Genomic DNA, 21,382 nt, shown 5'->3' on the forward strand with positions numbered 1-21,382 from the left:
GCAATATGTCCTCTGCCGGCCATGACTGTATCGATCATAAACACCTGTTTCGTGACAGTGATTCATGGATCGTCGTTCGTGACCGACGTATCGCCAGATCACTTTTACACCTATTGAAACTTTGGCATCGCGAGTTCAAAGTAATAATAACTCAATCTTGCAAATAAACCCGACTTATTAATTAATCACTCATTTTACTTCTCTTAAAATAATAATACGTTGCAATTATAATTATATACGTTTCTCCCAAAAGGAACTTTAGCCATATTATATGAATACAAATTGTTTATTTTCACTTTTTCTAGAATTATCAAATTTATTATTTTCATTTTTCAATTTTTCCCAACGCAACACCTAAATATTTCAAGAAAAGAAGAATCCTCAGAAACCAAACAAGTCCAACTCCTTAACACTTGCTCGTCGGTTATCGCGCGATCGCTGCGGCTGCTAACCTCGGATGTAGCACCGCGTCGCGTCGCGCAGCTCTGACTACGTCGTAAACATTTGCGCCAGCGAATTCGCGGGAACGTTCGTGTACTCGCGTGGATAGGATTGTGCGAACGCGGTGCCGACGGTAATGCGAAGGGTAAATCCCGACCGCCGCGCCGCGCCGCGCGCAACCGGCCCCGGCGTATCTAATAACCGTTATTATGCGTGCGCGTATGTTGACAGTGGTAATACGGCGTGTAATAGGCCGCCGGTGTATAACTACGAGCCGCGCGTAGCTCCCAATATCGTCGCGCCCGGTTATCATCGGCTGTTGTATCAAGGTACACATAACGGAGGGAGTGAAACGGAACACACGCCGATCGCGTACTATCGCCGGGGTGCTCTTACATACGCGGAAAGGATTACTCGCGCGTGCGCCGCGCCGCGCCGCGCCGGTTAACATCGATAATTTCTATATCGAAAGGAAGGGACATATTTCCAAAATAAACTTGTAGAGTATTTACGTTTAATTCGTGAAACTTTTACAGCTTCGGTAAAGTTAAATCAATTTTTTCAACGTACTATGATGGATTATAAAAGAAAATTACACAGCGTGTCGACGTAGCGACGCATCGTGTTACGATCGTCCATGCGCGTCCACAAATATATAAACGATCCGTCGAGCTCGTGAGGCCGAGTATAGTGCGCTTGTCAACATGGGAACAGCAAACACGAATCGAAACAGATAGTACTACAGCCGAGCAAATAGTTAGGACCCTTTCCTTCGGCTACGCGTGTTACGTAAGCTGAGGCACGCGGAACGTTACGTTGGTGATCCTCTGTCCCCTTCTCGTAGGCAAACATCGCATCGTTGTTACCCTTTTCAATCGACAGTGTCTAGTTTGACGGGGATGAATTAGCGAGAAACGTTTTAATTCAAACTCTTAACTCGCAAATATACTTATACGCTAAAATAGTAATAGTATAAATAATCATGGTTTTGATAAAGAAATACAGAGAAATAGCAGAGCTTACGGAAAATTGAATTGTGTGATGAATTGTATATCGGATTCATAGATGATCGCACGTTAGTAAACATTTCTTCATTTATTCGTATTATTAACATTGATTGTTTCATTTATCGTTTTTTTTTCCCTTTGTTTCAGGTATGTACGATACAGAGATGCTATTGATGTTAAACGCGCGATAAATTGTGAGTACCCAAGACACTGAATCTCGTCATATCAGAATAATCCGATTACAGTGTTGCCATAAGCGCACCATAAAATACAGACCGAAAAACTTGATCGCGGATTCAACAGAAGTATAGTGCCAGAGTCCATAAATCCGTTTACAGTGTCGTCTTGTCTGGCAGAGAGCGTATGTGCCGACGCCGACGCAGTGACGTCCTCCACTCGTGTAGTTTTATGGGCGCACTTTAGCGGCTGCGTCAATTTCATTAGGCCGAACTTGGATTCTTGGCACGTCCGCCAGACGTAGCTCCACTGAAATCCAATAGGAGGCGAGGAGTAATTGCGAATTTAAAACGTGTCAAATTTAAGACGTTATATATAAGCTAAGTGCCATACGTCAATACTCCTTTCGTGAAAAGTAAAACTTAATTAGCTTTACAATTAAATCGAAATCATGAATTTAAATGTTTGATATTTGATTTTTTTAATATTTCGTATTGCTAATTAGATATAAATAGGGAAAATGATTATCGAGTCTATAGCTACGTAGTGGCATTAATTAGCGTTAATAGTAATAATACGATACACGTACTACTAGGGCGGTAATGAACTAATGTGCGGTATCTGGCGCTTCGTGGTGTGGCAGCGCGATGTTGCAATTTCAACCCAGCGAGAGGACGTGGAATACCTACTCGCGTTGCTGGTTGACTCGCGGCTGTTCACGTAAGACTTTCATTTTACTGTCGGTATTATCGACGATGTCGAACGATCGCAGATCTTCGTTCTATCTGTCGAAAATGCTTCTTCGTTGTGCATCTTAAATCTCGATAAGAATATTGCGTATGTTACATTTTTATCTCATTATGGTAAATTGATTAATCGTCGATCAAATTAATAAATTCATTGACGAAAGTTACGAGCAAAGATCGATTATAAATGTCGAGAAAGAAAAGATTTGCAGATATCGTTTATTAATCGATGATTTAATGTGGCTAAGTAGAAAGATTTTTTTTCTCTCTCAAAGCAAATACTCCAAATGAGACGGCTTCAAATTATTTTTATTACATTGACAACATTTGAAATTAAGCATCTTGTAAACTAAACCAAAAAAAAAAGGCTAAAGAGACGCGAAGGAGGTAGTCAGTTCTTCTAACGATGCCAGTCGGCAAACCTTAGCGGAGAGGGGAGGGACGGCATAAAATTTCTCTCTCCGTCCCGGCCCTCGACCTGTTCTCACGCAACTCGAGCGCAAGCTTCTTGCCTCGCGGTGATCACGAAGAGAGGAAACGTCCGTCTGTCCGCGGTGCCGGCGAGAGCAAGATTTTTTTCGTTCGTTTTGACGTGAACGAGCGTATACCCCCGCCTCGTTCCCGATGTGCACGCCACGCGTTGCGCATCGCGCCCTTCGTAAACACGATCGAGCGAAACCCGCCGCGTGATAACGACGTGCAGCCGTTCGTTTACTCCTTTTGCGGCACGTCTCGCCATAAATTTCTCCAACGCCCGCAGCCTAGGCATTTAATCGCGAACGTTAACAGTCTCTGCTTGATCGGAGTTGACAGTGAATTTTAAATAGGCAAATGATGCCGCAGGTTAGAAAAAGGACATCATGATAATTTAACAAATAAAATAATTGTTTTTTTGTAAAAATTATATCGATTAAATTTATTATTTGACACATTTCTGTTTATTGGTGTCTTTTTCTCAATTTACACTTGCGATGTAAAAATTCTCGAGAACTCTTAAGATCTTGTAAGGGAATTTTGTAAATAAATAATCCGTCGCAACAAGAAACTTTTGCGAAATCATAAACATACTGAACATATTGAGCAATCATTTCGAAGCAAGAGAAGACCGTTAGGCGCATAATCTCAACATCCACCATTATTAAATAACTATTAATCTACGCCGCCGAGAAATGGGATAAAAACTCAACAAGAACGGCATCGCATCAATGCCCGCCTCATCTCCTAATTCTCGTATTTCTTCGCTAAACATTAGCCCGCGCTCGCGTAGGTACTTGGATTGGCCTAGATTTTTGTCTTCGGGCGGATACGACGCGACGGTCTCTTCTGATTTCGAGGCAAGAAGTCGGCCGTTCTTTGCTCCCATCGCCAAGGGATTCTCGCAGCAGGATAACTACCGATGGTAGGACACAGCCGCCGCCGGTGGGACTCGTGGGTGGGCCTTCTTCCCGTTCGCGGCACGTCATCCGTAATTACAGGTTCCTTTATTTACCGCCTGTTACACACTTCGTTAGCACGTCACTTATATAAAGCGTTCGTGTAGCATTTAGTAGGATACATGTAATTCTCTCTTCCTCATCTTCGAAGCGCCACGTACAATCCCGCTGCCTTTTTGCATCGTTCTTTCACATCTTATCCTTCTATTCGGCACCGAATCAGTCTACTATTATTCCTCACCTTTTTTAGCTTGTCATGAATTTTACTGTGATCATTGTGACGCTAATCACAAAATTAACGGGTTATTTCTTGCTAGTGTGATTTAACGAGTGATCTCTCTTTCTTTCAATCTATGTTTTTTCGAACGGCATAAAAATGTTACTACTTCTATAATCATAATATTATATTGCTCTACCTTATAAAAACTGCAATTATAAATTTCTTGTTTTGCTATTTGCAATTGTTTATTGAGGCATTATTTTATTTCACCAGATGTATGTGTACATTATTTACACAGACAAAATAAATAATAACTTACAGTGCTTTGTTAACGCCCAATGGTTTCGTCATTTAAGATATTATCTCGACCACTTTCCATTGACACTAATCGTCGCGTGATTTGAAGGGATAGAACGATGATCGGTTGTGGATGGTTCTGGACAATCGCGGCTTTACGAAAGAGATACAACCGACAGTGAGAGAGCGGTTTATGAATGAATCGCGTGCGTGCCAACCGTCCTATTAGCGGTAGGCCCCCGCCAACGGTAGCCAAGTTGTGTTCGAACACGAGAACGTTTCTCAATTACCTCGCAAAGCCGCTCTCGGTGCGCGTACCTACCGCCGTGATTATAACCGAGCCGTGACGTACCAGCTCGCCACCGCTGTTTCACGAAGGTCTCGGCCAAGGCGTTACCATCACAACCCAGTTAATGCCGCGCTTCGTCTACCTGAATGGAAATTGCACATGCCATGGAGATCGCTACGGATAATTTTAAACTCTCCGAATAAAACCGCTTATCTGGTTTCAGGAGTTATGTCAACAGTGCATGCACACGGATGTGGGAGTAAACACACATAAAGTATATATTATATTGAAAAATACTAAACTGATTTATATAGATTATATAAATCAAGAAGTAAAATAATCTGTTTTTCTTTTTTCTGACGTATTAGATGTCTTCTGAAATTAATATGAGAAGGAAAGACAAATTTATGGATCTCTATTATCTATTATGAATAGTATATAGTACGAATTCTATTTCTATGCCAACGATTTTTATAATTTACGGAAATTCCTCCGGAAAGCTTTCACTTCTGGAAAATTGCAATAAACATGCGCGTGCCCTTCTTGGAGCCAAGCAGAAAGAAGCTAGTAAATAAAGCCACAAACCAGAAGTGTGACACTTTATCATCCTCAACGTGCAGAAAGAACGAGCTGCATGGGTCTTTTCAGAACTTGCACCTCGATTCCATCTAGTAGTTTTCCATTTCCGTCATCGTCGCCTGCTGTAATGAGATTTCAGAAAGCACATGGCGCGCAAAAAAACGCTAACTATGAAATATGATTGCAAGGATTGTCGTAAATTTATTTATAGTCATATTAGATTATAATACTTTTAAAAAATAGTAAAATTTTAAAACTTAATGCAATAAAATAAATGATTGCCATTTTTTTAATGTGTTGATTCCGAAAGTATTTATTATATAATAATACGTGTGCACATAGAAGATGTATCACATCATGTTAAAAAAGAAACTTATATTTTGTTTGCAACTAGAAACAACCATGGTGAAATTTGGAATCATTGTGCTCGTTGGGTGGCGGGTATTCGCGAGTAAAACTTTTTTAGAATGATAATTACGATTGTAATTAAACTTTTCAGAATGAAAAGGAACCCTTGCGATATCCGTGATAAAATGAGCAAGCGAGCGCGAGAGAATGATACGCCGGAAGAAAAGGAGGTGGATAGGTAGCGGGAGAGAGGGATCGGAGACTTCAGAAGGGTGCAAGCGGTTGGTGAAGTACCCGGGCCCGAAGGGGATGCGAGTGGAGCAGCTCAGTTGAAGCCGTGGCAAGGCGGAGTGCCATAATTGGAGCGGTCGCGTGCGTTCGCCGCGGGACAATAGACTCGTCCGAGTGCAAATTATTAACACAGCGTTCTCTTCTCTCTCTTCGTTTCTTACCGCTCAGGCTATCCATCTCGAAAGAATCACGTTGTTTTTGCCTTTTGTAACGTGATGATTATGGAATTACAGTACGGTAATTTGTCGATTTGTTAAAAAATCGTAACTAAAGCAACAAATATAGATATATAGATATATCAGAAAAGATTTTTCCTGATTTACACAATGAATATAAAAAATAGATAATTAGACACGATTTAAAATTTTCAAATTAATAATCTCATTTCTTGAGAGAGAAAGAGAGAGAGAGAGAGAGAGAGAGAGAGAGAAATTTGCCATCGTACAATAATTACGTGATATCAAGAGTAATATATCCGAATATAGCCATTTGCACACTCGGATGCGAACGAATGTAAATCAAGAAAAAGAAAAAACAAGTGGAAAGAAAGAGAAGCTTCGATCTGAGTCGTGGTTCGGTAGAAAATCTAAAATACGCAGAAAGCGAGAGAGAGAGAAAGAGAGAAAGAGCTTCGTATTTGATATTCAAAATCTTGAAGTATGACCAATAGTCTTTTGTTTAGCAAGGTTCATGGAGATGATGGAAAAAGAATAGAAAAAAAAAATATATATATATAAATAAAATAGAGAGAATAAGCGAGAAAAAGGATCACCTGGCAGAGGTAACACGGCTTCGGGATAAATTTGCACTGAGTGCAAAATCTTTCTGACCTCGATGTGCTTGGTCCTCTCTTTTCCATTTCTGTTCTCTCAATGCATGAATGGCTGGTCGAAGATAGAGGAACGCGAAGAAGCGAAATTACGCCAAGTTTGGGATGCGAATGAAGCGGCAGCGAATGGATAGCCAATCAGGGGTGAGTTCCATTTAAACCGCGACGGATTCTCTGCACCGCGACTGAAAGGCATTTAACCGATCCAAAAGACCACCCTCTTTGTCTCCCCCTCGCTTTCATTAGACATCGTACTTTGTTCCTCCCCGCTACAGCAAGGTTTATATTTTAAATGCTAATTGCTAGTTTTTAATGGGCCGTGCTGCGAGCCTCTGGCTTCCTTTATTATACGAATCGAGCGTCAAAAGCGGAAAAAGAGACATATGCAAAGAGATGGAAAGGGTGAAAAAAAAAACACAATGTAGAGAGAATATTTGATGATATGAATTTCAGCAGGATAAGGAAAAACGGAAGTTATTTATAAAATAATAATGCGATAAATATTGATTGTGGATGTTGTTAATCACATAAATGTAGCATAACATATGTGTTTCCGGGGAGAGAAATTGCACATACGCAAAAAGAGTTTAAATTAAAATAAAACTTTAAGAGTTTGAAATATATATTATATAGAGAAACAAAGAGAGGGGGGAAAGAGAAGTAGAAAACATGCATACTCGCGTGGGACGAAGAAGAGAACGCTCCTACTTCCCTAAAGATAACCGCCATCACCGGTATTTGTTCCGTCGGGAATAATGTATAATGAAAAAATTACAGCTTTTGCCGTCAATTATTATGTATATACGAAGGTGCCATGTGCGCGCACGATATACACGTATGTATATCCAAGAACAAAAACCCCGGTCGGCTGCGTGCAACCGCGGTTATAATTTCTCTCTCGTTGCCGCATAAATCACCCTTTCCCGATTCCCTTCGCCTCGTCTTGCGATTAAACCGCGCATACAGAACGCGTGTTGTAAGGTTCCTCTTGTTACCGACAATTACCGACGCTTCTCGTTTAATCCTCGTTTTTTTTTCCTCCCCGGCAGCTCTCCGCCATCAGAGTTATGTTAAATAGATTGAGCGAAAACAATTATGTTACCCTCGAAAGAGGGATATCGCTCGCGATATACTTATTATACTCGTCACGGGACGCTGCCCCGTTGTGATTTGCGCGCGTCGATGAGAATCTCGACGGAAAGTTAACGAAATCAGCTTGTTCGCGCCACTCTAACGAGAAAATTACTTTAAATTGATAATAGCTTCTCTTTCTTTCCAAATTGCCGAGTGGAAATGTCAAATGCTTTCTACTTCTCTTTTCTACTTCGGTGTCTATCTATTGTGCTGTTTGTTTGTAATTATTATTTTTGTCGTTACGAAGAAAGTTTAACAACGCGTGTAAGAAAATTAAAATAGAAACGTAAAATGGTTTAGTTTAAACGGTATTTTAGTTTGAGACTACTTTTTGATATGGCTCCAAATAGCTTTTAAAAAGTAAAGAATTACTTCGAAGAATCTAAAATTGTAAAAGGTAAAAGTACAATAGAGCGACGTTAATGAATGTCGAAGAAATATTTATAACGAGGAAAGACCTAGATCTCATATACTTGAAAAATGGAAGAAAAGAAAATGTGAGAAGATGGAAAAGGGGGGTGAGCATTAACTGCTCATATATAATTAGCATTTTAAATGTTTGAAAACCTCATACAGAAGGAGGAGTATTCTTTCACTCTGTCATGACAACATGAAGCTGTAGATATATTGACAAACGTGATAATGGAGTTGTTGCGACAACACTGAAGCAAGTGAAAAGTGATCTCGGGAAGATGATTCCGAGAGAGTTTCGATATGCTATAGAAATCGCACAGAAAGAGCGTAATATTAACGTTTGAGAGTGCGCTTAGCTGAAAGGAGCAAATCCGGGGTGGGTTCGTTGACGAAAAACTGGGGAATATCGCGAAGGGGACCGAAAGTCCGATTATCTTTTACTTCTCGTCGCGTCGCCGCCGCGTCGTAATCAGCAAATTAAAGTAAGCCCGTGGGCCAACCTCCATGCGTTTCTCTTCTCAACTCATCGTCTTTTTTCTTCTATTCCCGTTTATCTTCTCCACAAGCATAGTCCTTTCTCCAGATCTTCTTCCAGACCTTCGCGAAAAAGGAAGGAGGAAGCCGATTGTGTCGACTTCCGCGCAAAGACGACAGGATGCAAGAAAGCCTCAAAACGTCAGGAAGGCGGGCTTGCGAACGAGAGAAAACTTTTACGGAATGACCATTGTTACTTCGCAACTGATCGCACCCTAATTTCCTTGTATCGATTTTTGTTGACACTTTGTTCACTCGCGAATTTCTTTTCGAGATCGAGAAAAAAGCTCGTTTGTTCGGAAGACCGCTACATAGATGATATTTTCCTCGCAATAATTACTATTATCGCTTTGAAAATCACGACTGATAAATCTTGTTTAATTATTATTATTTATTAAAAGTTAATAAGGAACATTTATACTTTACAGAATTTATATGTTAATATTAGAGTTTATATAACATAGAATTGTTACGTTGTCAAAATAATGATAACAGGCACACTTTTTATTTAAATGTGCAATCACTTTAATTTTTTTAAATATTATGCCTTTTTAAGAATATGAAAAATGTGTATATATAAAATTAAATAATTTTTTACAAATCAGTTTTATCTATTAGTTTAATAAATACAAAGTAGTTTTCGATAATCAGCCGTCTTTTCAAAGGCATAATTACAGTATAAACTCCCGCGAGATGCCATTCTAACTCGATGTAACGAGTTCCCGAGGCGTAAGTTTCGATACCGTGTAACGTGAGTTAACATCAGTCACTCGGCCGAGTTAACGAACGGGAATCGATACGATTGCATGGTCGCGCGGAATTATTTGGCAAATATAACGGTGCCGCGGTGCAGCTGGTGCCACGCGGGTTTAGTCTTCCGCGCGGTGGTTTTTCGTGATCCCAATAGAAGCGCGTGAGCGCACGCGCGCGCGCGCGCGCGCGCATGCACGCGTGCGGCAGTTCTCGCGCGGTCGCGCGATAGCATGGGCACTCGTGTTTAATGCAAATTCGCAAATTGGAGAGGCCACGGTAATCAACTAACCGCCAACGAGTAACTCCCGTAAACTCATTGAAATAGTTCATAACTTCGGGCGCTAGTTTGAGTTTCGGAGGGGAACGAGGGGGGAGGCCTCCAACTTTCGCGGAATTTCCCACATCATACCGGCCGACCGACTGCCCCGGCGCATTGTTAGGACGTTCCTGATAACTTCTCTGTGGTGTTTTATCTCTCATCGCGTATAAATGGTGAGTTTAAAAGGCGAGTTTCTCAATTTAACAAAGTTACGCTTAAGATGCCGGAGCACTTGCAACTTGCAAATATTTACCCGTAATACGTGAAACGAAAGATTGAGAGGATTAAGCAACTATCCACGTGTTTTGATACTTATCGAATATGAATTGAGGACTCGTTGCATAAAGTCGTATATTATTAACGCTATGCGATTCCAGGCGCGTTCCTTAATTATTCCAAGTTTCAATACCTTCATCCAGCAGCCCTGCAAACTGCCGGAGAAAATCTTAACGGAGTTAAGGAAGAAGGGGGAGAGGTAGGCATGTCATCGGATTAAAAACTTTCACGTAAATAAATGAGGGGCACACAATGGAACAACGTTTGGCCGAGGGAGGGGTGGAGGAAGGGAAAGGGGAAATCATGGTAGAAGCGCGATACCGAACAGCGGGAGGCTGGCCAGTGACTGTGGGTTTGCGTATCCGCTCTTAGTATATTGAAACAGGAGTCCCTTTCTCCCTTTTCGAAAATCATACCGTCGCGTTTCCCATTTCGCTTACTCCCATCGCGCGTCGTCCCACCCTTTCCCTTCCTCATCTCTTCTCGTGCACCTTTCGCCGTGCTTTCTTCGACTCAATCCTCTCGACCAAGCGAAGCCGCCTCACTGTCCTCCGCGACTTCATCCCCCCATACCAACCCACTCCCACCCCTCGCTCTCTTCCATCTCATTCTCGTTTCTTACCTTCTATCTCTCCGGTTCTCTCTATACCATAGCGCTATCCACCGCGCAGACCCTCGGCCACGTATACAAAGCCCACCGGTCCCGGGCTTTTATTACGAGATACGAGATAGAGGCCCCCCGGCCTCGTCCAGGTTCACCCATATCTACTCCATCCCGTATACACTCTCTGAACGCGACGTCGTCGCGATATATATATATATATTGGCAAACTTTGCGAATGTTGCGGATCACGCCGGATTACGCATCTCCAGCAATATCGTCTTTTCTTATACCCTCAAATTCTAACAGGAATTCCCCCATTAGTAAGATTTTATAAGATGTATAATGTTTGATAATAATACAATTAATCAATTTAAATGTTTATAAAACCAAAATTACGTGAAGATTTTTATCATTAGGATAAAATCAGACCAAAAAATAATCTACTACGAGTATGTACAACTCGAACGAGTGATCGGCAGTTATCGTGTCGTTTTTCTCGAGCCAAGTGGTACCTATAACGGATTCTCTCGATCGTGCTCGCGAGTCGATTTTCATGGCGAACGCCAGAAGACGAAGTTTACCTCGCTCCCGTCATTTCGAAGTGGAATAACAGTGCGCGCGCGCGCGCGCGCGCCCTCGCCAGTAAAGGCGGACTTAAATCGATTAGAGGATGGCCCATGAGATGGAATCATCGGGTATGGGAAACTGATAGAGCAACGAGATTGGACAGAATGGGAAGCCCCGCAAAGTGGATGAGAGAGAGAGAGAGAGAGAGAGAGAGAGAGAGAGAGAGAGAGAGAGAGCGCACTATCACTCCTCCCTCGCGCGCAAGGCCTGGCCTGCTGCGCGAACTTGCCCAAGTAAATTGCACTTCCTTTTTTCGTGCTGCCGCGCTCCGCGGAATATATTGGGGCCCGATCGATTTTTCTGGGGAAAAATCCATCGAAAATTCAATCATGCGCTTTCAGAGCGAACGAACGAGCAGGTCGGCGTATCTATTACTGGCGCATTATGCAAAGATACCTTCCACGGACGCATTAACGCCGAAATGTCGATCTACTATCTCTTCTCCGTTGAAAATTTAATGGTACGCGTAAAATCAGATTTTTAGTGTCTCATGAAATTACACGTATTATATTGCTTCAAAGTACTTCATGAATGGATATATTATGCATGTAACCGTACATTTGTCAACGCTTAGAAAATTCATATACACGTAAATCTTAGCTTTGTCCAAAAACCTTAGTATTTTATCTTAAGTAATTTACACGTTTGACTCATTCGTCGATTTGATACACTGCTGACGCAAATACTCGGTCGATGGATAAAAATAACACTGAGCAAAATACAATATGCGGTTTTCGAAAGTCGTGCAATTTTGTTGGCACGAGAGGCGAAGGGAGTGCGACTGCAGGCGTGAACGGAGCGGTACAGAGTGAATAGGGGTAGGCAGGCAGGCAGGCAAGCAAGCAAGCAGAGATGCAGGGATGATGGCGAACCGATGCATAGCGCGAGCAGGAGGGACACTGACGCGAGTCCGTCGGGTGCGAAAGCCAAAACCGCAGAATGGAATTACTCTTGCTCAATCGTTTATAACGGCTGGATAAATGGATTAAACCGTCGGTGCACGACTCGTAGTTTATTTGTCATCGCGCAGAGGAAAGCGCGACAAGTGAGTCGGCAGTATGTTCGCGCGCCGAAAATCGCATGCGAGAATTCTCGACGTTACAAATGTAAGTTGCACCGCAATATCGACTACAATTTAGGAAGTTTTATTTAGATACTTTGCCATTTCGGTCGTAAAGCTTGATCTATTTTAGCTTATGAAAGAATTGCGAACAATATATTTCTACAAAGATATTTGGAAACAATTTTTCTTGTTTCCGAAATATATATATTATATAAAATTATGAGAATGAGCGACGAGGGAAAGAGAGAGAGAATACGCGTTATGAATCCATCTACGCGCTCGTACAACAAAATGAAATATCACAAAGCCGCAGCGAGGACTTTTTTATATTACAAGGGGAGCTTTTACGTTTGTAAGCTTACTTAAATGGCGAAGAATGGATATGCATTACTGTTCCCCTTAAAGAGAGAGTCAAACGCTCGATAACGAAAGCGCGACCGAACAGTACATTTCCAAAGTAATACAAATCACGATGTATGTTCTTCCTTTCCTTTTTCATGTTTGTCGAGTTATTATTATGAGAAAGAAAGGATTAGAGAAACATCGTTACACATCTTTTTCCTTTTTTTCGATTCTCAGATTCTCTTTTCGATAGAGAAATGGCTAGAATAAAATATGAAATCAGAATTTGTTTACACACACACACACACACACACACACACACACACAGAATAATTATTACTAAAGCTCCGTATCTCATCTATAAATTTTTTTATTCAGAGACTAGAATCCGCGTTGCATTCTCATGAAATCGTTTATAGTGAACGGATCGAATGTTGAATAAAAGTCACATCCCCTCGTCATTCGCTAGTCGGTCTTTGGTAATGACGAGCGACGGCGACGGTGGCGGCGGCAATGACGGTAATGAAAAACTGGTGAGGGAGTGACGTTTACTTGATACGAGAAGGTAGATGGAGGCCGTCGAGTGTAGTAGACGTTTGCATCGTGCATGCGTGTGCGAAGGGTGCCGCAGAAGGGTGCGAGAGTGGCCCAGGCATTGTTTGAAACGTGAACGCTTAGTAAAGTTGCATGGCGAGAGAGCCCGAAGAAGAGAAAGAAAGTAAAAGACTATCTTCTTCTCAACTGAGAATACAAGAAAAAAAAAGAAATAAAGTGTATACTCATGTTATCGTCACCGTCTATCAAATAGTAAGTCTTGTAAGAAAGTTGTAATTTAGAGCGGACTCGCGCATTAATGGGAATACGAGATTTTATTTTGACTTGAAAGTTTATGATCGGGATCGCGAATGAGCGCATTTAGGATCGCAAACCTCTCATCATCGAGTGTACTAAAATTAGAATGGAAACGATTGAACGCGTGAAAATGAGTTTCGATTTTAGATTGAAATTAAGATTTTGTTAACTCTTATATAATGCCATATATTTAAATGTATTGTGTATGTCAACATATTATTTATGTGTATAATAGAGAAACAAATCTTAGAGATTAATAAGAATTTTTTATCTTAGGAATGTATATGTTTATGTTTAACAAGTAAAAACTAATTATTAACTGATTATTATCTAGATATATAATGATATATAGTACATGAACACGTATTATCAAAAAGCGATATACGAAAAAAAATGTATAACTTTACAAACACACACACATACATTGCAGACTAATTCTTTTTATACCTAAACATTTTGCGTTAGAAGTGTTAATCTTTTCTTTAATTTTTAATCAGTTTAATTCTGATTATAAATTAGTTAGGAAATAATTAGTGGAATTATCTAAATTCTTCGTAGTAAATGGAAATAATCAGAAATGGCATATTTTTGTTGCGTGTCAATGTTGGATGATTAGTTGGGCAATTACTGTATATCGAGAGAATGCCTAGAAATCGTTTTCATTAAAGATGCCTTCTTGGTACTTTCTGCTAGATGATATTGATAATTTTGCAGCGATCTCAATCATTTGCTAATTATAAATATTGGAAATAAAGAAGTCATTGAATATATTTTACTATTATCTTTTAAATAATTTTTTTATTGCATAAAGCATCCTCTCTATTTCTCATATAAGGTAATGTTTAAATAATGTTAATTTATTTGAGATTATATTAATTAAATTTGGTAAAGATATTTCAATACAAAGGATTAAGAGAAGTATTCTCTTCCTAATAATAACGATTTACTTATCTCGAGCGTCTTTCTTATCGATGCAATTTTAACGAAGTGTCTCATTTAAAAAGCAAATATTGCGTCAAAGCGCTTGATTGTATTCGAATGGTAGTTTCCACGTTAATTGGAATGAAAAATCTTAACATGTACAAAATATTGATAATATATATATATATATATATATATTTATTTATTTATTTATTTATTTATTTAATATCGAACTTTTTTTCGTGCACAGAAAAAAAATGTAATACAGCCAATAACATATGTGATTGCGGGCTGCCAACTACATAAAATACTCAATACAATAATATTTGCTATTAATGCAAGTACAATGTTGATACTGCAATAGCATATATTATTGTATTGAGTATATTTTTAATTGGCAGCCCGCAATAACATATCTTATTGAATATATTGCATTTTTTTTCAGTGTGTTTAAATCATTAATAAACCTCTGCAATATTTTTTTCTTTCCAAATTTGTTTAAATCGAAAGAACACTCGGTCACACATTCCAATTAAGCATACGATCTCGATCATACATTTAATTGAATTTTCGCTCGTTTCGATCGAGAGTGCTTTTGAAGTTCTTCATTCACGACGTGAATTGGAATAGCAATATTTTCACAGGGTAACGGGAGAGACATCTTAAATCTCTGAGGAAGGAGATCAAAACAAATCGGCTTTACCTAGGCTTCCTTCTGGGAAGCTTCGCCTCGAAGGGACAGAAGGGAGAAGAAATGGATCGCCATTCTGCGAGGGGTTATTCTTAATATTTGTAAGGTTTTCATCTCGCCAAAAGAGAAGTGAGATGACTGGCACCCTCTGGCATAGCGGAAAGACGCAAATCATGGATTAGAAACGAAAAGCGAAAATCGGCTGATCTCTTCGCCGATGAGAGTTTTTTGCCCAAGATCTACAGTTTGATAGTTTTTTGCATTATTGAGAAAAACATTGAACTAAAACAAAAAGTCTTAAAAAAACTTTAAAATATTTAATTTTTCAGAATTTCAATTAATTCATATAAACATAAATATAATATTTGCAAAACTGCAAAATATCCGCAAAACTGAGTAACAAGATGATTAAGTTTTGCATTACAGATACTAGATTAGTAAGAATGTTTATTTCTGAATTGACAGACGAGATAAAACTGCGATAGTCGATGGACTTCTTCATAATGGACATGTGTATGTCGCAGAGATGATTATATACGCCACAATACATATATCATGTACGTTAATACTGACAGCACATAATCCGCCATTAACGCAAAGCTGCCGACAATCACAAAATTAACTCGTCAGTCCTAGAGTGACTCAATGAAAAGATGATACTGCGGAAATCGTTTGAATCATTAATATTCATTACAGTCTAACTCAAATAACACGTCATCCAAGAAGCGAAGAAGTTTTCACGCGTTTCATACATAATATTATCTTGGAACGAATATATGTACAAGATATATGATAAATAAGATTTGATGCTATTGATGCTATTGATAAATTAAACAAAATAAAAATATATTTATCAAATTAAATAAAAATATTTATAAAGGTTATGAATTTTTTCAACTTAAATTTTTAAGTTATATGAAATAAAAATAGACTATTAATGGCAGGCATGTAGACATTTTATTAATTTTGAAAATATTAAAGTTGTGAGTCATTCATCATCAATCATTGTAAGAGGATCATACGTTGTACGTTCGAATTTTACATTTTTGCCAATTACGAGAAAGTCGACGCTTTCATGTAGCGAGAATCCATCATAATAGCAACGATTTTCCGCGAAGGACCGCCGAAAATTTCGTGGACGGACGACAGCTTTATGAAGAGAGACCGCCAAGTCTCCACGAACGTGACAAATGGAAACCGGTGGTTGCTGGCAGCTCGTTCGTTGAACACATCAACCGTTATGGAATGACGATGTGGTGCCGCCGCCGCTCGTGCCGAGTAGTTGTAATCGCAACGCGCTGCCGTACCATCATTGTTACTGTTATCGTTGTTGTATTGCTGTTGGTGTTACCGTAGATGGAGAGGTTTAGGCTGCCCTGGGCTTGCTACGCACAGGGCTCACGGCTACGTAGCTAATTACCCGATCCTACCCATGAACAACTGAGCGCGTTCATTGGGACGAAAGGGGTTGGGCGAGAGAGAGGGAGATGAAGGATCGGGGCAGCGGGGGCGGCGACATGGGGTTGCGCTACCGCCACTGCTACTACTGCTGTTGCTACCGCTGCTACTGCTGCCGCCGCCGCCGCCGCTGCTGCTGCTGCTGCTACTGCTGCTGCTGCTGCTGCTGACACCAAAGACTTCTCAACATCCAACCGGGACTCGACTCGGTGGCAGCCATAATACAACTTCGTCCGGTTATACGAATATTTCGCCGTAAACTGGAGGCCAACGTCGAGAACCGCCGCCGGCATTCGGTTTCAATGGCCAACAGCAGTCGGCTTGGGCAGCAACCCTCTCTGATTCCACTGAAAAAGGGAAATTCTACGACTGCGAACTTGTAACGATGAATAATGGCGAGTTTATAAAATGAGAGAGAGAGAGAGAGAGAGAGAGAGAGAGAGAGAGAGAGAAGCAAAAAACCTATGCAATCTATTTTTATTATTAGTTTACTATGTAAAAAAGAGTGAAGCCTTATCGCAAAAGTTTTCTAAAAGATTCTTTACTAACTTGTAAGTAATCGATCCCTTGCTATTAATTTATTATAGTAGCCATACCAATTGATATTTTTACTTCTTTTTATTTTATTAATTTATTTAAAATTTTGTTATAATAAAATATTGAAATGCGTTTATGTGTTTATGTATCGATACACATAGATGAGAATTTATTAAAAGATTCCCTATGCGAAGATGATCTATTACGTCACTTACCCAAATATAAAATTTGCTATTATTATTCGAAAATTAATATTTTGTCTCTAAAATCGATTAATCGATTATAATTTGGAAATTGATAAAAATTAATAAAAAGAAAGGAAATAAATTTAACAAAATTTAAATAAGTAAAATACGTTTATCAAATTTGCTTATTTTTTTGAAAAAAACTAATTTTTAATTAAAAAATTGAAGTGAGGACATACATATATTTTGTTACGAAACGATATTAATCCGTTTGTTACGAACGACTATAGTCGACAGCCACCAAATGGTCACATATTTTCGAAAGTTGATTATAGTCGACAGTTGTGAAATGGTTACTCTATTTTTTTGACGATGTTATATCTTATTTACAATTTATATTTTTATAATATCATTGAACTTTATTTGGCTATTGCTAGGGCTGTGCAAAAGAAAGATCAGCGTTTCGCGTATCTAGACTCTCGAATAGCACTTACGATTGATTTCTATCATATTGAAAGGATTAACAGAACCAAAAAGTACAGAGATTTATGTAATTTAATATTTGAACTAAAAGAATATTACAATAAAGCATTATACAATAAATAAATATAAAGAAACGATTACAAGAGATGTAAATCTCAGATTTATTAAGATAAAATTGCTCGTGTAATCTATATTTTAAATGAACAGTTTTCCCGACGACTGATATGTATCCAAAGTATTATCTAATAAAATGGGAATTTCTTTTCCACAATAATATGGTTTCGGAGATTGATGTGAAAAGCGGCGAGCGGTTCTTTTTGCACGAGAATATCGAGGTGGATGAGTCTCCTCGATGGTGAGACCACATCGAACTGACGTGTGATATTGACTTGTGTGTCGAGATATGATATGATAGGAAGGTATTTATACCAGAACGGCGGCGAGCCGAATGGCAGGAGCTATAGGAGGCGGCAACCCCGTGTAGGAGATGATCGAGAGAACGACAGGGTGAAGCGGCAGGCGAGAGAGGAGACTGCTGAAAGGGAGGGGGATCGATCCGATTTTCCAATCTCGGCGGCCGACTGTATTTGTATTCCGGCACAAGCCACTGGTTCCGTGCCAACTATAGCGCGCCTGATCTCTAACTGTATACGACCGTGGTATCCATCTATATCGCCGCGCACTCTGATCCCGACTAATAGCGGAGACTGATAGAACAACGATCAGCGTTAGGTAACACTGAACATGGCAAATGTTGTAGATTGTCATTTGGTTACGCGAATCAATGTTTCCTTAATTCTGATAACATTTCTTCTCTCTTTTGATGAAAGATTAACGCTTCCTGATGCTGATAAGATTTATTAACATTTCGATGTGATAATATTAATGCTAAGATAAATTCCTGTTTGATACAAACCGTTTGAAACTAACAATTCTTATTTTATATATATATAAAATAAAATAAAATTGAATGTATGCAAACTATGAAACAAAAAGAAAGTATCACGCGAAGGACTAAAAGACTCAAGAGACAAGTACTAGGAACAATAGAAGGATAACTTTTTCCAGTGTAAAAATCTACCAACTAATTGCTTTGACGAATTAATAAAGGTCATCATGAAGAGTGTTATGCGATAAAGTTTTCATACACGATTAATTACGATGTTATATTGGTACTGACACAGAGTATGTCATGTATTTCCTTTCTGTTGCACCGAGAGCGCGAGGAGAAAGTGAAGCTGAAATTATAACACAAGAATAGAATAAGATGAAGAAACTAGAGGAATTAAATAAGTTTTTCAACCTCTATGGAACTCGATCTATCCTCGTCCGTCGTCCACGTTGTCTTATTACATTTGCATTTCAATTCTAATTTTTATATGTTAAACGCAGCATTATGCAGATCATAAAGATGATTTTTTTTCTCATAAGATAGCTAATTGACTATTAATCCTCGAATCAATTTGTGTAATTACAATAGCAGATGAATTTAATAACACTAATATTCATAAATGGGTGGATTTAATTATATTATAATACTCATAAATTAAGCTACCAAATTAAGATTATATTTGATTCTTGTACGTGAAAAACATTTTTTCATGCGCATATAATTTTTAATTAGCAATATATTATGCAGAGTGCGTGTGTGTGCGTGCGTGCGTGCGTGCGTGTGTGTGTGTGTGTGTGTGTGTCCTGGAGAGAATTTATATTATATTATTACAATATAATTATATGTATATATGATTCTACCCGTAGATAGTTGTTACACACTGTTCGAATATTCCCTTAGAATTTCCATCATCGCATTTTGCGCCTCGCTTCGTCGTTCGTCTCCAGCCACGAGGAAAGTCGAGCGGTGGATAAGGGTGGAAAGAAACGAAAGGGGACGACGAAGAGGAGAAGGGCGACGAAGTGGTGGGTAGACACGGCGGATGGATCGATCGTATTTTCCAATCTCGACAGAAACCCGTCCACTGGCGGCAACTCCCGCGTCCCCCTTTGCCCCCTTCACCCCATCCCCCTCCCCGCGACTGTATTTGAATTCCAACGCGTACAGCTCGGACGCAAACCGAGCGATCGAGCGAGCGAGCGAGCAAGCGAGCGCGTAGAGCGAGTATAGAACCAGGCTTCTGTGCTGCATCCCGGGGTACGGTCATGACGTGTCAGGCCTGCCAGAGGATATCCTAGTAGCTGTGATAGCCGTGCACCACACCACACCACACCACACCACACCACACCACACTATACCACATCATCCCGATGCCCCCCAAGCTTACTCTCTGCGAGCCTCGATGGTATTCTCTCTCGGTTCTCCTACCCGTTTCTCTCGTTCTCTCGCTCCCGTCCTCTCTCTCTCTCTCTCTCTCTCTCTCTCTCTCTCTCTCTCTCTCTCTCTCTCTCTCTCTCTCTCTCTCTCTCTCCCCCTCTCTCTCTCTCTCTCTCTCTCTCTCTTTCTCTCTCTCTCTCTCTCTCTCTCTCTCTCTCTCTCCATGTTGGTAGTTGCGGCCGGTGCTGCGATTGAATGCTAGGAATTTCATCATGAGTTGAGTCGTGGAGACGGCAGCGGCAGCGGCAGCGGTGGCGGCGAAGCTCGATCCAGGGGGACCTGGCACGATGAAGAACGGGGGCGGAAGGACGGGGAAAGAGAAAACCGGGGTGGTGGAGAACCGCCCCCGGTTCGTTCCGGCGTATCCACCCCGCGGACACGCCGTGCGAGCTAACCGGGTCTAGGGAGCTCGCTGCCTTGCTTAGCAGCCAGCCGTTCCAATCATGATTCCATGCTCCCACCGTTTGAAGTCTCTCGATTGAAAAGGGGCGGAGGTTTGACTAAAGAACGAGTGCCCCGGCTATCGGCTATCGCTCTATGCCCGATGCGCGCGTGTGTGGATCATCTGACGGTCACACGCGCACCGCGTATTATACAGAATGTTTCACAATCGATAGTGCATATCTCAATGAAAGATTCCTCAAAGTCCTAAAAGCACAAAAAATATTATATATAAATCTGTATCAAAATTGTTTCTCTACTTTATATATAGGACATGAACATTTTTGTTTGTACAAGATTAGTTTCAGATGATTTAAAATTATCATTAGAACATGTATTATAGATACAGTTAATTTTAGGACAGCCTGCATATGTACTTTGTGATAAAGATCGCAGCATGGGGTGTAAAGTGGCATATATATATATATATATATATATATATATATATATATATGAGTGTAATTTGAGATGAGATAATAATAACGGTGAAACTTGATTATTCTTTGAATAGAATTTTCTCTCGTATTTTCTAAGTGCTCTTCTAAATACTTTCATATCAGATATTAAGAGTTACTGGCTCAATTAGAATTGTCTCTTTAGGAATTAATTTTGTAAAAATATACTTTCTTTCTTGTTGATTATTAATTGTAAAAACCCTATTTTTCTTTACCTTTTTTTAATAAACCATAAATCACGTAAAATACATAATTTAAACATACACAAATTGCTAGTGGTTGCTCTTTCCTTAACACGCGATTCGTC

The 21,382-nt window shown here is 39.8% G+C and overlaps 1 protein-coding gene across 2 annotated transcripts in view; it reads left to right on the forward strand.

The window, feature by feature from the left end:
• LOC118645653 (protein pangolin, isoforms A/H/I/S-like) overlaps positions 1-8,272 on the forward strand; it is a 106,458-nt gene extending 98,186 nt beyond the window's left edge. The window contains exon 4 of one of the 2 annotated variants that reach the window (XM_036287173.1): positions 5,689-8,272. In XM_036287173.1, the coding sequence (XP_036143066.1) occupies positions 5,689-5,718 (30 nt within the window). In that variant the 3' untranslated portion in view covers positions 5,719-8,272. Of the gene's footprint in view, positions 1-1,595 lie in introns of both variants that reach the window. The other variant, XM_036287174.1, reaches the window with a different exon arrangement.
• The last annotated feature ends 13,110 nt before the right edge of the window (positions 8,273-21,382 follow it).

This window comes from Monomorium pharaonis, chromosome 5 (genome assembly GCF_013373865.1).
Source record: "Monomorium pharaonis isolate MP-MQ-018 chromosome 5, ASM1337386v2, whole genome shotgun sequence".
Taxonomy (NCBI): domain Eukaryota; kingdom Metazoa; phylum Arthropoda; class Insecta; order Hymenoptera; family Formicidae; genus Monomorium; species Monomorium pharaonis.